General features: G+C 39.0%; 1 protein-coding gene across 1 annotated transcript; it reads left to right on the top strand.

Annotated features, from left to right (window-relative positions):
- The first annotated feature begins 491 nt into the window (after positions 1-491).
- LOC148864016 (uncharacterized) lies at positions 492-3067 on the top strand. Its single transcript, XM_088974340.1, has 2 exons — positions 492-2112; positions 2307-3067. The coding sequence occupies exons 1-2, from the start codon at positions 1740-1742 to the stop codon at positions 2843-2845; spliced, it is 912 nt and encodes a 303-aa protein (XP_088830466.1). The 5' UTR covers positions 492-1739; the 3' UTR covers positions 2846-3067.
- Positions 3068-16435: the final 13368 nt, after the last annotated feature.

Genomic DNA, 16435 nt, shown 5'->3' with positions numbered 1-16435 from the left:
AAATAGGTATTTAGAAAGATTTTATCATCGATATAACATTCTCCATCATGATTATTGGCGGAAGGGAGGTTTTTGTCAAATTCTTTAAAAATAGTGAGGAGGCTTTTGCTAAAGTGAAACTATAGAGGAGGTTTTTATGATTTTCAGAAAGGTTAGGGGAGGTTTTTGTATTGACCCACTTTGCATTGATGAACCAAAAAAAAAATTAAGGGTAAATTTCTTAAGCTACCCTTATCGTTTAGCTAATTGACTAAGTGTACCCTTATTGTTTGAAATTTGACTAATACTATTCTTACTGTTTCTAACAATTAACTAACTATAGCCCTATCATTAACATCCATTAATGCTCTGTTACGATGTCTCTGCACATGTAACCCATGTAACTTATAAAAATTTTTCAAAACCCAATATTACCTTCGTCCCATGAACCCCCCACTCTCTCTCTCTCCATTCTTAGACCACCTCTTCTACCTCTGCTTCTCTCTCAAACCTCTCCCTCCGCCTCTAGTCTCTCTCTCCCCTTCTTTCTCTAGAAGAAGAAAAAGAAATGGAGCGAGAGAAAGAGAGGAAGAGAGAGAATAGAGAGAAGAGATCAAAGAGAGAACTTGCAGTTGCCGCCCCTATTTTTGTCATATTAAAAAGATGAGCAGTGCGGATTTGTACTGCAATTGCTCAACAGTTGTCGCCCGTCTTTGGCCTCGGTGTCCAACTGAAAACTGCTCTTATCATTATCATGTGCATGCTCCGCCAATCACCGCTCCTATCTTTGGTCTCAATGTTCGAATGAAAACTGCTCTTCTCGTATGCTCCCTCGTGTTCAGAGCTCTTCTTGTATGCTCCCTTGTGTTCAGATGAGTTGCAGCGACAACGGTGATGATGCAACAGTAAAATGAGATAGAGGACATGGAGGAGAGAAGAATGAGAAGAAAAAAAAAGAAGAGGAAGTGTGAGAAAAGAAGAGAAATCAGAGAGAAAATTGCCATTGTTGTTCCTGGTTTGAGCAGAGGTCGACGATATTTTCGGATGATTTATTGGGATCTGAAGAAGAAGAAAAAGAGAAATGGACAGAGAGAGAGAAATGGGAGAGAATGGGCAGAGGGGTGCCGTTAGCTCACCTTTGTTTTCGTTCGAAGAAGGGTCATCGCCGCCACTGTTGCAATGAGTTGCAACAGTGGATCTGAACATGGAATGTCGCTGCCTAGAGGAAGAAGAGAGAGAAAGAGAGGGGTTTCATAGGGGGTTGTCGTTGCCGTCGCTGACGCCCAGAGGAAGAAGATAGAGAAAGAGAGATGGGTTCAGAGGGGGTTGTCGCCGCTGCCCCTATTCAGCTCACTCGTTCTCTACTTGTTCAACAAAGCACTCCATTGTTGAAGAAGAAAGAGGATGAAGGGTGTGACGATTCAGTCGTTGGTTCTTACTAACAGTAGGGATAAAATAGTTTTTTTAATCTTTCGGTCAACGGGAGCTAGTCAATTTTCAAATAATAAGGGTAAACTTAATCAACTAGCTAAACATTAAGGGTAGTCAAGAAATTTATAATTATACTGAGTGCATATTTGCATTTTTGCATTTGCATCCCAACCAAACGCATCCTTATTCAAATACCCAATAAAACTCCTTAAACGACTCGCCAGCACCGCCTGAGTTGGTGCGACCGCTTTAGGGTTTCAGAATTTTATCCCTATTATGCTCCTCCACCTCTCTCTCTCATTCGTGTGACGGTGTGAGAAGCTCTAGTCATGGCGATGGCTTTGGATCGACCAGCTTCAGCGACGAGTCAGAACCCCCTGTATTCGAACAAAATTCGATGGGGAGAGCTCGACGAGGACGACGGGGAGGATCTGGACTTCCTACTGCCGCCCCGTATGGTAATCGGTCCAGACGAGAACGGCGTCAAGAAGGTGACTGAGTACAAGTTTAACGACAAAGGAAACAAGGTCAAGATAACCACCACCACTCGGATTAGGAAACTTGCTAAGGCCAGGCTTAGTAAGAGTGCTGTCGAGAGGCGATCGTGGGCCAAGTTCGGCGATGCTGTTCATGAAGAAGTCGGTAGCAGGCTCACCATGGTTTCCACCGAGGAGATTCTCCTCGAGCGACCAAGGGCTCCTGGTTCGTTCTCCTTCTGCTTTTCGTCTCTCTCTCTCTCTCTGTTATTTCGTGTGTTTCGATTGGTTGCGTGTTAGAATTCTGAAGATGGAGCTTACAAATTGAATGTTTTATTAATGCAAGTATCCATTATCTGATGTCTTGAATCCTTCTGGATTTCGGCCTGCTCAAATTTTCTAAACAAAGGGATTTTGCAGGAAGCAAAGCAGAAGAAATAAAAGTTGCTGGAGACCCCTTGGCATCAATTGCAAAGGGAGGTGCTGTTCTCATGGTATGCAGGACATGCGGTAAAAAGGGTGACCACTGGACATCAAAGTGTCCTTACAAGGATCTTGCAGTACAGCCTGAAGGATTTATTGATAAGCCTTCTGCATCAGAAACCACGGTAGCTGCTGCTGGCACTGGGAAGTCGACGACCTATGTTCCTCCAACATTGAGAGGAGGTGGGGATAGAAGTGGTACGGACATGAAACGCAGAAACGAAGAGAACTCAGTTCGGGTCACCAATCTGTCGGAGGACACTCGCGAACCTGACTTGCTGGAGCTCTTCCGCACTTTTGGCCCCGTAAGCCGTGTTTATGTTGCTGTTGATCAGAAGACTGGTGTGAGCAGAGGATTTGGTTTTGTAAACTTTGTAAACAAGGAAGATGCTGAGAGGGCAATTAACAAGCTAAATGGTTATGGCTATGATAATCTCATCCTTAGAGTCGAGTGGGCGACACCAAGATCAAATTAAGAGTCTCGAACAGGCGTTAATTGCTGAAGAGTGAAGACCTTGTGGGGTCTTTTTTTTCCCTTCTTCTTCTTCCTTTTTTCTTTTTTTTTTTTTTGAGTTTTGAACACTGTATGGTTCCAAGCGTATGCTAGTTTTTGTCAGGGTTCTGTTGCTATTTAAGAAATATATTGAGATTGTTATTTCGAGCATCTGAGCAATATAATATTTTATCTTCTATTATCAGGCCGATTGCATATTCACTAATTTGTTTTTTTTTTTTCAGATGTTTATCCGGTTTACTTTCACTGATTGCTTTTGGGTTCTAGTTATGGTGATTGGAATACAGTAATGAAATTTAAATACCAATTTGCTTCGTAGTTATAGTTTTGAGGATGATTTACTGCTGGTTGGCAAGTCCCTATGACTCTGTAGGTATGAGAGTGCATCTCTATGACCTAAATCAACTGATTTTCACTTGATCTCTTCTACTCCAGGATATATTGGACTCCCTCTGCTCTAATTAACATGCCTGGATGAATGGAGAGAGCGTCCGGATGTATATCAGTTTTGACAGCTTGTGCTTCAATTGGTATCCTTGATGAAAAGCTGGGGTTTTCTGGTGAAGCTTCCTATGTGGGTCACGAACATGGATAATCGTTGAGGATGATAAAAAGTAGTTGATTCACATCATACATTGCAGAGTTATTTGCATCTAGACAATGTTCGCAGTGTTTTACCGCTGTAGCTGCAGAGCATCGGCAGCAAATAAACAGGCACCCTCAAGAAGAAAGTCCTTATTTATCTATATCCATATTAGCAGATGAAAGTGTGTGGGGGGCAGGGGGGTCACTCACCACAGTGCTGATAGGAAGCTCTCTCACCAGAGACACTTGGATTCATGGATCAGCAAATGGTTTGGCTGATTCTCTTGCCAGGCAAGGGGTAATTAGGGATCAAATATTTTGGGGAGCAATGTAAAAGGATTTCTTTGCGCTAGTTACTGCTGGTAGCTGGCTGGACATCAGTTGTACATGACATTTTTTCATAATTAACAAAAGTTTCTTGTTATGCATCAAAAAAACAAAAAGAAAAAAAAAAAAAAAAACTCTTGCCTCTCCATGTTTACACATCTGAGTTGTTTTGAATCAAAGTACCAAAATAACCTTAATTTTTTTATGTGGGTATTACACTGTTTACTAAAATGGATCATTCCTCATAATTAGTACCAATGAAATTATGCAATTACCCATGGTAATTTAAAAGACTAGTTAACCACTAAGGAAGTTTTGATCTTTCATCAACTTATTTGAAGTGGAGTGCCTGAAATAGGGTTTCCTCCTGTCATCCCTTCCTATCGGTTGCTTCTAAGAAGTATTACAAGCCTTTCAGTACCTCCCTTCTCGCTCTTTTATAATGTCCCTCTCCTCTCTTTAGTAATTTCTGGTGGCAGAACATCATACTAGCTTCTCTGTTATTCTTCTTATAATGAAATAATACCAACCCTAGCTCAGAAGCATAGGCGTTTGCCCTCAATGTAGTAGATCTCATATGGAAGACTACCCCTTTAAAGCTGACAGTTTTGGAGGCTATGGAGTTGGCTGTGCTGCAGGCTATAGAGCTAGTGTTGGTTGCCATGGATATGTTGTTAGCAGAGGCTATGGGGTTAGTGGTGGTGGATGGAGCTAGTGATGTTGACGCTGGGGGTTACAGAGGTAGCAGTGGCAACAGTCTAGATTATGGAGGCTGCACCAAAGAGAAGGCCCTATGCTTCAGAATTCCTTGGCAATAATATGAGTGCATTGGCTGAAACCCTTTAGATTAGAAAGAGAGAAGCTGTCAACCTGTTCATGTTCATCCCTTAAATCTCTTTTGAAGTTGGGTATTTCTTATTGATGAATAAGGTTTTGTTTTGAGATGAAACACTATTCTGGTTTGAGCCTCAATATATAATGTTCCTCCCCTAAATTCAACTGCGCTCACAGTGTATTGCATGTTAACCAAATTTTACATTTATGGTTTTCATTTTTATTTTTTGTTCTTTTGTTTTGTAGAGTTAAGAGTTGTTGTTAATGGTGCAGATCTGTTTCCTCAACTCTTTCTGTATGTGTATCGGTTCTTTTTTTGGTACAGGTATATGTAATAGTTCTTTTTTTTATCAGTAACACAGAAATTTACCATTGAAGGGTGTAATGCGAGTCATTTAGTTGGAAAGAAACATAGAAAGTTGGTTTCTGAAGAACTACTTTAGATTCCTGCAGGACAGTTTTTGATGTTTCTTGGACATAATGGTTGTGCAAAATCTACACCGCCAAAAAGGGTCAAAGTTTCACTTAAGTGTTTCATTGTCCACTGAGCAACTATACTAGAAGATTATGCAGTCAGGTTCAAAATCTGAACTACCAAAAGTTCAGTCTAGGCCTGCAGGAATTTATTACGCACCATTTACACCTACACTACCAAATTCGGTGTTTTCTTTGATCTGTTTATTATTATATGCCTCAATATCATAAAAAATGTTGATGTAGGCCTAGAAATGCTAGTCATGGGTCTATACAGTTGGATATGACCTCATTTTTTTTATGAATGAATATAATTTATTAGTTCAGAAGAAGGCAGTACAGGGAACTCAACAGAGGCACGAGCTGTTACCACTTCAGGGTAGTATTACATCAAAATAAAAAACAGAATTAGCCATAAACAGAACTCATTAGGGACTACTGTTCTTCAAGTCCCTGCTTAAACTGTTTTTGCATTAATATACAGCTTGACGCAATACATGTTTATTTCATAAATGTGTGCCTTCAGTGGAATTTTATCCCTACACTTTGGGATGGTTTAATCAATCCCGTTTGGTCATCCCATTTATTTAGGGTCACATCTTCTTAAACACTGTCAAGTTCATTTCCTGCTACATAGATCCACAATCCCTAGTGTCAGCATTTTAGTTCTGGAAAACACCCTTAAAACATTGTCAAGATCCATGTCAAAGAATTTAGAAGTTTCTATAAGCCCAAGTTGGCAACCAAGTTGAAGTTACTTGCACTCTTTCTGTATCTAGATTAAATACAGCACATTTGTACAGAAAAAAATGGAAACAAAAGGAAAAATAAAATCTAGTGAGGAAAATGAACCCATAGTTCAAATCTATGAAAAATTACCTATAATAAATATCTGCATGAGATTCATAGTGATAAAAAAGAACCTGTAGTTCTACGTACAAACAGAAGTTAATCCACCTATACAATCCTTTGTCAGGTTAAGCAACTCAGTCCAAAAGGGGTAGCTGATTCACTTTATCTTTCCAGAGGATATATGGTGATTTTTGGGACTTCCACCACATGAGCATTACCTAGGTTTTAGGATTTTGACTTGGTCCACCACAGTGACTATACTGCTTTCAACTATAGTATGAATCACGTTGAGAATTTGAACACATGTACCCAATTACCCTGCCTTACATTTGATACTCTCTGAATCACAATGACCTTCAGTTTGAACCAATGAACCTTACCTAGTATGAACCATGTTGGGAACCAATTTCTTATCACCTTCAATTTTTTATATGATGATCCTGCTAGCACACCAACTTGTAATAATTTCATCTATTGTGTATTTTGAAAATAAACCAATAGCCTTCACCTATTGTGCCACCCTCAGTGTACATTCTTATTAATTAAGAATCATGAATTTCTTCAATTAATAAATTTAATTTATCCAAGGATTACCATCTAATATTTTTTTACTGATTTCCTGGTTTGTCTATCTACTTCTTTCTAGCCAATTATGTCCTACTTTGTTTTTTAATTGCTGCAATTTTTCATTACTACTCAACTCATTTCTTTTTGTTTAATTATAATACTAGCGGAAGGTAGACCTGTTCATGGGCCGGGCCGGGCCGGGCTCAGGCCAAGCTTTCACTCTGTATTAATAGAATTTTCTAAGGCCCGAGCCCGAGCCCGGCCCGACCATCGGGCCTACAACTTGGGCCCTAGCCCAGCCCTCATAAAAAGCCTGAAGCCCAGGTCTGGGCCTGAGCCCGAAATTTAGCCCATATTGTTAGCAGCTGAATAGAGAGAGAGAGAGAGATTATAAAGAAAAGAATAAAAAATATATATATTAAATTATAAATATTTTATATTTTAATAAATATTATATTATTTATATATTTTATATAATATATAAAATATATATTATATATTTTATAAAATATATAATGCTGAGTTGAGCCAGACTTTTTTGACAAATCCCGAGCCTGGCCCGAAACACAGTCGGGCTTACTGTGTTAGGCCCGAGGTCAGGCCCCCAGGCCTAATTACATGACCAAGACTGATCGGGGTGCAAGCCGGGTCGGGTCAGGTCATCGGGCTACCCGGCCCATGAACAGGTCTAGCGGAAGGGGCCCTACGTTGTAGGGGCTTGCTCATAAACTATCAAGCTCGAGCTCGATTTGAATTAGAGACTTGAGCTTGAGCTTGAACTTGGCTCGAGTCAAAAGCTCAGAAGTTCAAGCTCAGCTACCTTTGATTGTAGGCCTCTCAAGTAGTCGAGGTCTCCCTCAGCTGCTAATGTGCCGAGCTAAGGTTTCCCTAGTAGGTGAGGTGTCGAGCTAAGCTCTCCATTAGTTGACAAGGTGTCGAGATGAGGTCTCCCTCAGTTGTCGGTGTGTTGAGTCGAGATCTCCCTCAGTGACCAAGGTGCCGAGTCGAGGTCTCCCTCAGTGGTCGAGGTGTCGTCTAGCTCGAGCTTGATTTGAATTAGAGTTTTGAGCTTGAGCTCAGAAGTTCGAGCTCGGCTTGACTCAAACTCGATTACCTTTGATTATAGGTCCCCTAGCAACCAAGAGGCCGAGCTAAGGTCTCCCTCAGTTGGAGAGAGAGATGGCAGGAGAGAGGAGAGATGGCTTTCTTGTAATTTGTAAGAAAAAAGAGAGAGAAAGAGAGAGAGAGTTGGTAGGAGAGAGAGTGGTATTCTTGTAATTTAAAAGAAAAAAAAAGCAAGAGAGGGAGAGTTGATAAGAGAGAGTGACATTCTTGTAATTTAAAAGAAAAAAAGCAAAAGAGAGAGTTGGTAAGAGAGTGGCATTCTTGTAATTTAAATGAAGAAAAGGCAAAAAATACTATTAGATTCCATTTCCCTCATCCTCATGCCTTCTTACGTACACATTTCAATTTAATATATTTACTAGCGAAGGGGACCTTGCGTTGCAGGGCTCGCTCATAAACTATCAAGCTCAAGCTTGATTCGAATTAGAGACTTGAGCTCGAGCTCAAGCTCGGCTATCTTTGATTGCAAGTCTCTCAAGTAGCCGAGGTGCCAAGCTGAGGTCTCCCTCAATTGCCAAGGTGCCAAATCGAGGTTTCCCTCAGCTGTTGAAGTGTCAAGCTGGGGTTTCCCTTAGTTGACAAGGTGTCGAGCGGAGGTCTCCCTCAGTTATCGAGGTGCTGAGCCGAGATCTCCCTCAGTGACCAAGGTGTCGAGCCGAGATTTCCTTCAACGGTCGAGGTGTCGTCTAACTCGAGCTTGATTCAAATTAGAGACTTGAGTTTGAGCTCAAAAGTTTGAGCTTGGCTCGATTCGAACTAGACTACCTTTGATTGCAGGTTCCCTAGTAGCCGAAATACCGAGTTGAGGCCTCCCTTAATTGGAGAGAGTGGCATTCTTGTAATTTATAAGGAGAGAGGGAGATGGAAAGAGAGAGAGAGATGGCATTCTTGTAATTTGTAAGAAAAAGAGAGGGAGAGAGAGAGAGAGAATTGGTAGGAGAGAGTGTGTCATTCTTGTAATTTCTATGAAAAAAATGGCAAAAAATACTATTAGATTCCATTTCTCTCATCCTCGTGCCTTCTTAGGTACACATTTTAGCTTAATATATTTATATAGATATTGATTGATATTGATATTAAGACTTTAGAAGTTCATACCAATTCAAAGTGCCTCTATTTTCTAGAATGCTAACATTTTCTTGTAGATGTAAATAATTAAGAGAGTTGTGCTTCTTTTGTGTCCTTTCTTTGTTTAAACTATTTCCTAGTGATTTGACTACTCAAGTTGCAAAATCTCATTGATCAGCCTATAAATGATCACCATTTAATCCTTAATGCATAATGGAGTTAAAGACCATAGATTCCCCACTCCCCACCAAGAAAAAATAATATGGATGCAAAAAATGGTTTGACCTTGCAACTGTAATAAGTCTCTAAATGGATTTTGGTGATTTCTATTGCCATATAGAGCAAACATTTATTTTATACAGCCTCTTTATTTTGTATTCATATTATCTTTCCATAAGAAGGTTGTATAGCTGTAGGTAGAGATAAATCAGCCTTAAATCTCTATAAATCAGTATAGCTGTAGGTAGAGATAAATCAGCCTTAAATCTCTATAAATCAGTATAGTTGTAGGTAGAGACAAATCAGCCTTTAATTACTGTATATTCAGCTATATATTCAAGGAAATCAGAATGAAAAGGCATTGAGCCATTCAATCAAAATTTTTCGAAGGAAAAGTTATCATGGTATCAAAGCCATTGTCTTAGAGTTTTGGAATTTCTGGTTATTCTTGGGTGACATTGGAACTTCAGGCCGCCATAGATTGCAAGTTCCATCTGGGTAATTTTCTTCAAAAAGCTCACGTATTTTGGTAATTTCTTTCCGATCATATTTTGGGTTGTTTATCTCTCTATATTTGTCTTGTTTTCTACTGAAAATGGCTGGTAACCACTCTGAATTTTGTGTTAAATTCATGGAAAAAAAATCATTCGACATGGGAATTTCAATTCTGTTTATATGTTACTGGAAAAGAGTTATGGGGACATATTGATGGTACTACTCCAGCTCCAGCAGATGCTACTAAATTCGCTGAATGGAAAATCAAAGATGCTAGGGTGATGTTTGGACTACTGGGTCATGTGATTCTAAAATTGTTCTTAATTTATGCCCCTATAGAAGTGCTCAAACCATGTGGGAATGTTTGAAAAATGTTTATAATCAAATAAATTCAGTCAGGAGATTTCAATTGGAGTGTGAAATTGCAGATTATACACAGGGTAGTCTCTCTATTCAAGATTATTATTCTGGTTTTCAAAATTTATGGGCTGAATTTTCTGATATAATGTGTGTTGTAGTGTCTAAAGTTTCTCTTACTGATGTATTGGTTATTTATGAAATTAGCAAGCGCGATCAGTTTCTGATGAATCTACGTTCAAATTTTGAAAATGCTCATTCTAATTTGATGAATCGTCATCATCCTCCTACCTTGGATGTGTGTTTCAGTGAATTGCTTCGTGAGGAACAACGTCTTCTTACACAAACCACTCTTGAACAGGAGAAAATGACTACAACACACATGGCATTTTCGATTTACAGAAAAAGCAAGGGTAAAGATATGAGTAAGGTTCAGTGTTTTAGTTGCAAGAATTATGGGCATATTGTAGCAAATTGTAGCCAAAAATTTTGCAATTATTGCAAAAAGCATGGGCACATCATCAAAGATTGTTTAACTCACCCTCAAAATCGTCAAAACACTACTTTTCAAGCAACAGTTGGCAATTCTTCTATGGATCATATTCAAATTGGGCCCTCAACTATGTCAACAGTCAATCAAAATGCTCAATCTACTATTCTTACTCCTGAAATGGTGCAACAAATGATAGTTTCAACCCTCTCAGCTCTGAGACTCCAAGGTAATGGTAATTCTTTATCTAAGTCTTGGCTCGTTGATTCTGCCGCATCAAATCACATGACTAGTTCTGCTAATTTGCTACAAAATGTTCGATCCTATCATGGTTCAGAAAATATTAAGTTGTTAATGGAAATCATTTACCCATTACTGGTGTTGGTGATATTACTCCGGTTATCAATAATGCTCTTATATCACTTGGACTTTCTGATAATCTTCTTTCAATTGGCCAATTAGTAGAAAATAACTATAATGTCTATTTTCTCATTATGGTTATTCTGTGTAGGATCAGGAATCGGGGACGATGATCGCGAAGGGGCCTAAAGTCGGATGTTTATTTCCTCTGCACATTTCCATTCCTAGTAATGTTTCTTTTGCATGTTCTACTGTTAGTAATAAAAATGAGGTGTGGCATAAACGTTTGGGACACTTCAATTCTATTATATTGTCTTACTTGTTGAATTCTGGTTTATTAGGCAATAATGATAAAATTTCAAGCCTTTCGTTTGATTGTTCAACTTGTAAATAGGGAAAAAGTAAAATTCTTCATTTTCCTCTTCCCGGTAGTCGTGCAGATAAATGCTTTGATATTATTCATAGTGATGTATGGGGGATTACACCTGTTATCACTCATGCACATTATAAGTATTTTGTGACATTTATTGATGACTATAGTCGATTTACTTGGATTTAATTTCTTCATTCCAAATCTGATGTTTTTTCGATCTTCAAGACTTTTGTTGCGCATGTTGAAACTCAATTTTCTATTGTCATCAAAGTTCTTCGATCAGATTCTGGTGGAGAATACATGTCTCATGTACTTCATGATTTTTTAAATGAAAAAGGTATTCTCTCACAACGTTCTTCTCCACACACACCTCAACAAAATGGTGTGGAAGAGAGAAACAATCGTCATCTCTTAGAAGTTGCTCGTACTTTGCTACTTGAGTCTTCCGTTCCTCCTCAGTTCTGGGTAGAAGCTTTATCTACAATAGTTTATCTTATTAATAGACTGCCTTCTCAAACTCTAAACCTTAAGTCTCCTTATTTTCGTCTTTATCAACAGTTTATCTTATTAATAGACTGTCTTCTCAAACTCTAAACCTTAAGTCTCCTTATTTACATACATTTGGTTGTGTTTGTTTCATTCATTTGCCTCCTCTAGAATGTCATAAACTTTCTACTCAATCTGTTAAATGTGCATTTATGGGATATAGTACAAATCATAAAGGTTTTGTTTGTTATGATTCAACTTCTAAGAAGCTTTGTGTTTCTCGCAATGTTGTTTTCTTTGAAAATCAGTTTTTCTTTCCAACTTGTGATCAGTCATTCTTCGATATTGCTATTCTTCCTAGCTTTGATGAATCGTCTTCTTCTCCTGAACGATTCAAGCTTGGATATGTGTATGAACGACGTCATTCACCACCGCCCCTTTCGACTCCAGATCTGTCACCTGATCCTGCTCCAGCTATCTTGAGACGCTCCACTAGAGTCTCCTGTCCTCCTAAATGGTATGGCTCCTATCATACATCCTTTAGTGCTACTTTATCCTCTATTTCGGTTCCATCTTCTTACTCCCGGGCAGTTAAGCATGAGTGTTGGCAACAAGCAATGCAAGACAAACTTCGAGCTCTTCAGGATAATCATACATGGGATATTGTTCCATGTCCACCCAAAGTTAAACCTATTGGGTGTAAGTGGGTTTACTCAGTGAAACTTCGCTCTGATGGGACTCTAGAGCGCTATAAGGCTAGGTTGGTTGCTCTTGGTAATCGACAGGAGTATGAGGTGGACTTGGAGGAGACATATGCTCCGGTGGCTAAAATGACTACTATGCGAACAATCCTTGCCATTGCTTCTTTACAGGGTTGGCTACTTAAACAAATGAATGTCAAAAATGCTTTTCTCCATGGTGATCTCAAAGAAGATATCTACATGACACCTCCTCCTGGTTTGTTTTCCTCTTCTACTTTGGAAGTTTGTAAGTTGAATCGCTCATTGTATGGCTTAAAACAACCTCCCCAAGCATGGTTTGAGAAGTTCAGATTTACCTTGCTACAGTTTAAATTTGTGCAAAGTCAATATGGCTCTTCTCTATTCCTTCATAAAACTTCTATTGGAATTGTCCTTCTTTTGGTCTATGTTGATGACATAGTTATAACAGGAACGGATTCTTTATTGATTACTCAGCTTCAACAGCGTCTTCAAGAGTACTTTCATATGAAGGATCTTGGCCACCTTACATATTTCTTGGGGTTGGAAGTTCAATCTAACTCCTCTGGTATATTTCTCAATCAGCATAAATATACTCAAGATTTAGTTGCATTGGCTAGTCTTCAGGATTCTTCATTGGTTGATACTCCTCTCGAAGTGAATGTCAAGTACCACTCAGATGAGGGAGAGCTACTTACTGATCCATCTTTGTATCAACAATTAGTGGGCAGCTTAAACTACCTGACTAATACCAGACCTGACATCTCCTTTGTTGTCCAGCAAGTTAGTCAGTTTATGCACTCTCCCCGTCATCTTCACTTGGCTGCAGTTCGTCGCATCATAAGATATCTTCGGGGTACTCCATGTCGTGGTTTATTTTTTCCCGCTGAGTCTTCTTTGCGCCTTAGTGCTTTTAGCGATGCCGATTGGGCTAGTTGCCCAAATACTCGTCGCTCTGTTACAAGTTGGTGTATGTTTCTTGGGGATTCTTTGATCTCGTGGAAGAGTAAGAAACAAGATCGGGTCTCTAAATCTTCTATTGAATATGAATATCGGGCTATGTCTGCTGCCTGCTCTGAGATTACTTGGCTTCGATGATTGTTGACTGAGATTGGATTTTCTCAATCTAATCCCACTCCTCTACATGCAGATAATACCAGTGCTATTCAAATTGCTACTAATCCAATCTACCATGAGCGCACCAAGCACATTGAAGTTGATTGTCACTATATTCGAGATGTTGTAAATACTCGAGTTATTTCTCTTCCACATGTTTCCACAGCTTTGCAAATTGCCAATGTGTTTACCAAGTCTCTTACTCGACAGCGCCATCAATTTCTTCTTGGCAAATTGATGCTTCTTGATCAACCAGCATCAATTCGAGGGGGGATGTTGCCATATAGAGCAAACATTTATTTTGTACAGCCTCTTTATTTTGTATTCATATTATCTTTCCATAAGAAGATTGTATAGCTGTAGGTAGAGATAAATCAGCCTTAAATCTTTGTAAATCAGTATAGCTGTAGGTAGAGACAAATCAGCCTTTAATTACTGTATATTCAGCTATATATTCAAGGAAATCAGAATGAAAAGGCATTGAGCCATTCAATCAAAATTCTGTCGAAGGAAAAGTTATCAATTTCATCATCTTTTCATACAGGTTGAAAATGATTGTGTTGTGACTCTAACCCTGAGAAAATGTGTGTTTCGTATACATCTTATTTTTTACCTGTTTCTTGTCTTTAAAGGATATAATTGTTTTTCACTAGAAGTGAATGTTCTCATTATGTTTAGATTATCTTTTTTTTTTATCAAATGTTTAGATTATCTTTTGCACTTTCCTGTTTTAGGCTTTAATTCTAATCACATATTCAGAGGAGCCATCTACTTGATTAGTGCATATTTGTAGTTTTAAATAGATTATTGTTTCACTTCATGTTGTGCCTACTGGTTTGGATAACTGACATAAGAAATTTTCTGGCCCATATTAATTTTATATGATAGCTTTTGGGGTTTTGTTTATTTGAGTAAGAGGATAATTTTGCTTGATGCAATGGTAAAATCTGGGACTGACAAGTTTGTAAACAGACATTTGAGTAGATTTTTGCAAAATAAAGAGGTCTCTAACCAGTCTACCCCTCCCAAGACGCCTGGTAGCTGGGACTGTGATTGGATTATGGTCTTTATAGCTGTCATGTCATCACTTCTGCACCTAAACGTGGAGGGCTTTTAGTTTAAGTTTTAATTCTTGATATATCATAGTTGTCTGTTTTCTTTCCGCTTTCCTGTCTGTTTTGTTTGAAGACAATTGAATTTTACCCTTATTCTCCCCATTATATAACTTACTTAGCCTGATCAATTCATTTATGAGCTATGTATTAGCAAAATTTTTATTCTTTTTTTACCTTGTCTTGGCCTCCCTAATGTAATGCTAGAAAATACAGGTGTTCTTGCCCACTTTCAGGAAGTTTAAATAACATGTAAATTAAACTTAAATTATGGTCTCATAAGCCTGTAGGAGGGGATGAATTATTGACCGCATGTCTACAATGCAGAATGTAGAGCCTGGCTGGGAATTTTTCATCCATGGGATTTGGACCAAACTATGATATAAATAGATACATTATACACATTCTCAGAACAAACAACTGACAAAGATCCAGAATCTGGCTGTAGGAACAGAGTCTGTTCTACCATGGTAGCCAAAAAGAGATAGGATTAGCTGAACGTAATAGCTGTTTAGCGGGCTGTGAAACCAATTATAACACTCCACATCGATTTTCAGCTCTAAAATTTGATTGCAAATAGTAATTGCATAAATACTTTCAATCTCAAGTTAAAATTTCAGGTCTAAGGTTTGGGTGTGGAAAGCATAATTCACTCTCTTGGTAATTTCAGTTTTAGTTCCAAAGTAGAACTGGTTGAGTTTGGGAAAGAGCTATATGATTAAACTCCCCTCTTTATTTCGGATTTAAAAACTTTAGGTTCCATTTAGGATACAACTTACAGCACTTTGCAAGTTTGCATTCTGTTCAGTAACTTATTTTGGGTTTTGCTGGCAAAATTTGCAGCACTATGCATTCTGAAATTACCTGAACAATATATATGTACATATAAATGTTTAGTACTCTGTTGACTTGTATTGGGTTATGGAATTTGGAATGCTGGATGGATGTATTGAGACCTTGGCTAAGTGCATGCCCAAGCTAAAAGATGATGTGCTTCCCTGAGGCTTGAACAGTACAAGTTGTTCTCAGTGCAAAGAAAAATGTCTTCATTTGATACCTTGCTCCATATAGCACATTCCTGTGGTGGTTGCAGTTGCAGTATAAAAAACGGGCCTTCTTCCAATGCTCTACACTAAAGATTCTATTGTTGAAATGAACCTATACATCGGCATCAAAGTGGAAAAACAAAATCTTGTTTGCGAGGTATGGGAAGAGATACAATTTACATTAGATATTTAGGTGCATCAACTTAAATGAATAATATTGCTAATAGATAATATTCTTTTGGGTTGAACCAGATTAAATCTGATATGGAATTGGACCGACTTTTCTTTGGATAGCTCAATCCCCAGTCTGATTTTTAAGATATTGGCCTTCCTTTGGGGTTGTTCTAAGCAGCTCCGAGTTGTTTCTAGTTTTGGTGTGTATTTTGTCTCCAGAAAAAAAATGAATCCCAGGTGATTTTGATGGCCACGGAAAACTGAAATCAATATGCAACCTTTTTTTATTTTTATTTTTTTTTATAGAAACCGGAAGTGGCTACACAAGACTGGCAACCATAGTCTCTATTTTGTCCTGACCTACATACATAGAAAGAGAGCTTATGAGGGCAGATTTGGCCCTCCAGTGAAATTGTGACACGTTGCATCTCGTGACAACTAGGCGACACTCAAGCAACAACTTACCAAGTCGGTGTCCCGTCGGGGCACCGACCTAGCCGGCCTAGCGTGCGGCCTGCGCAACCTAGCCGACCTGGATCAGCCCGGCACATGATCCGAACTGGCCAACATGGATCAGCCTGGCACATGATCCGAACTGGCCGACCTGGATCAACCCGGCAAATGATCCGACCTACCGACTTGGATCAGCCTGGCACATGATCCGACCTGGCCGACCTGGCAACCCATAAGACGCCCACCGGAACCATAACGGCATACCCCACGAGCTCGGTAGCTCACCAAGGAGCTCGCCAAGGAGCTCGATAGCTCACCAA

The sequence above is a fragment of the Nelumbo lutea genome, chromosome 3 (genome assembly GCF_056320005.1).
Source record: "Nelumbo lutea isolate HS-2025 chromosome 3, American lotus-T2T, whole genome shotgun sequence".
Classification (NCBI taxonomy): Eukaryota; Viridiplantae; Streptophyta; class Magnoliopsida; order Proteales; family Nelumbonaceae; genus Nelumbo; species Nelumbo lutea.
The sequence above is the reverse complement of the archived record's forward strand: the minus strand, read 5'-3'. Positions and strand labels throughout refer to the sequence as shown.

Excerpts from the sequence above, each read along its gene's own strand:
- LOC148864016 (XM_088974340.1), top strand. The coding sequence starts at position 1,740 with ATGGCGATGGCTTTGGATCGACCAGCTTCAGCGACGAGTCAGAACCCC. Across the intron at positions 2,113-2,306 it reads CGAGCGACCAAGGGCTCCTG|GAAGCAAAGCAGAAGAAATA; the intron begins GTTCGTTCTCCT and ends GGGATTTTGCAG.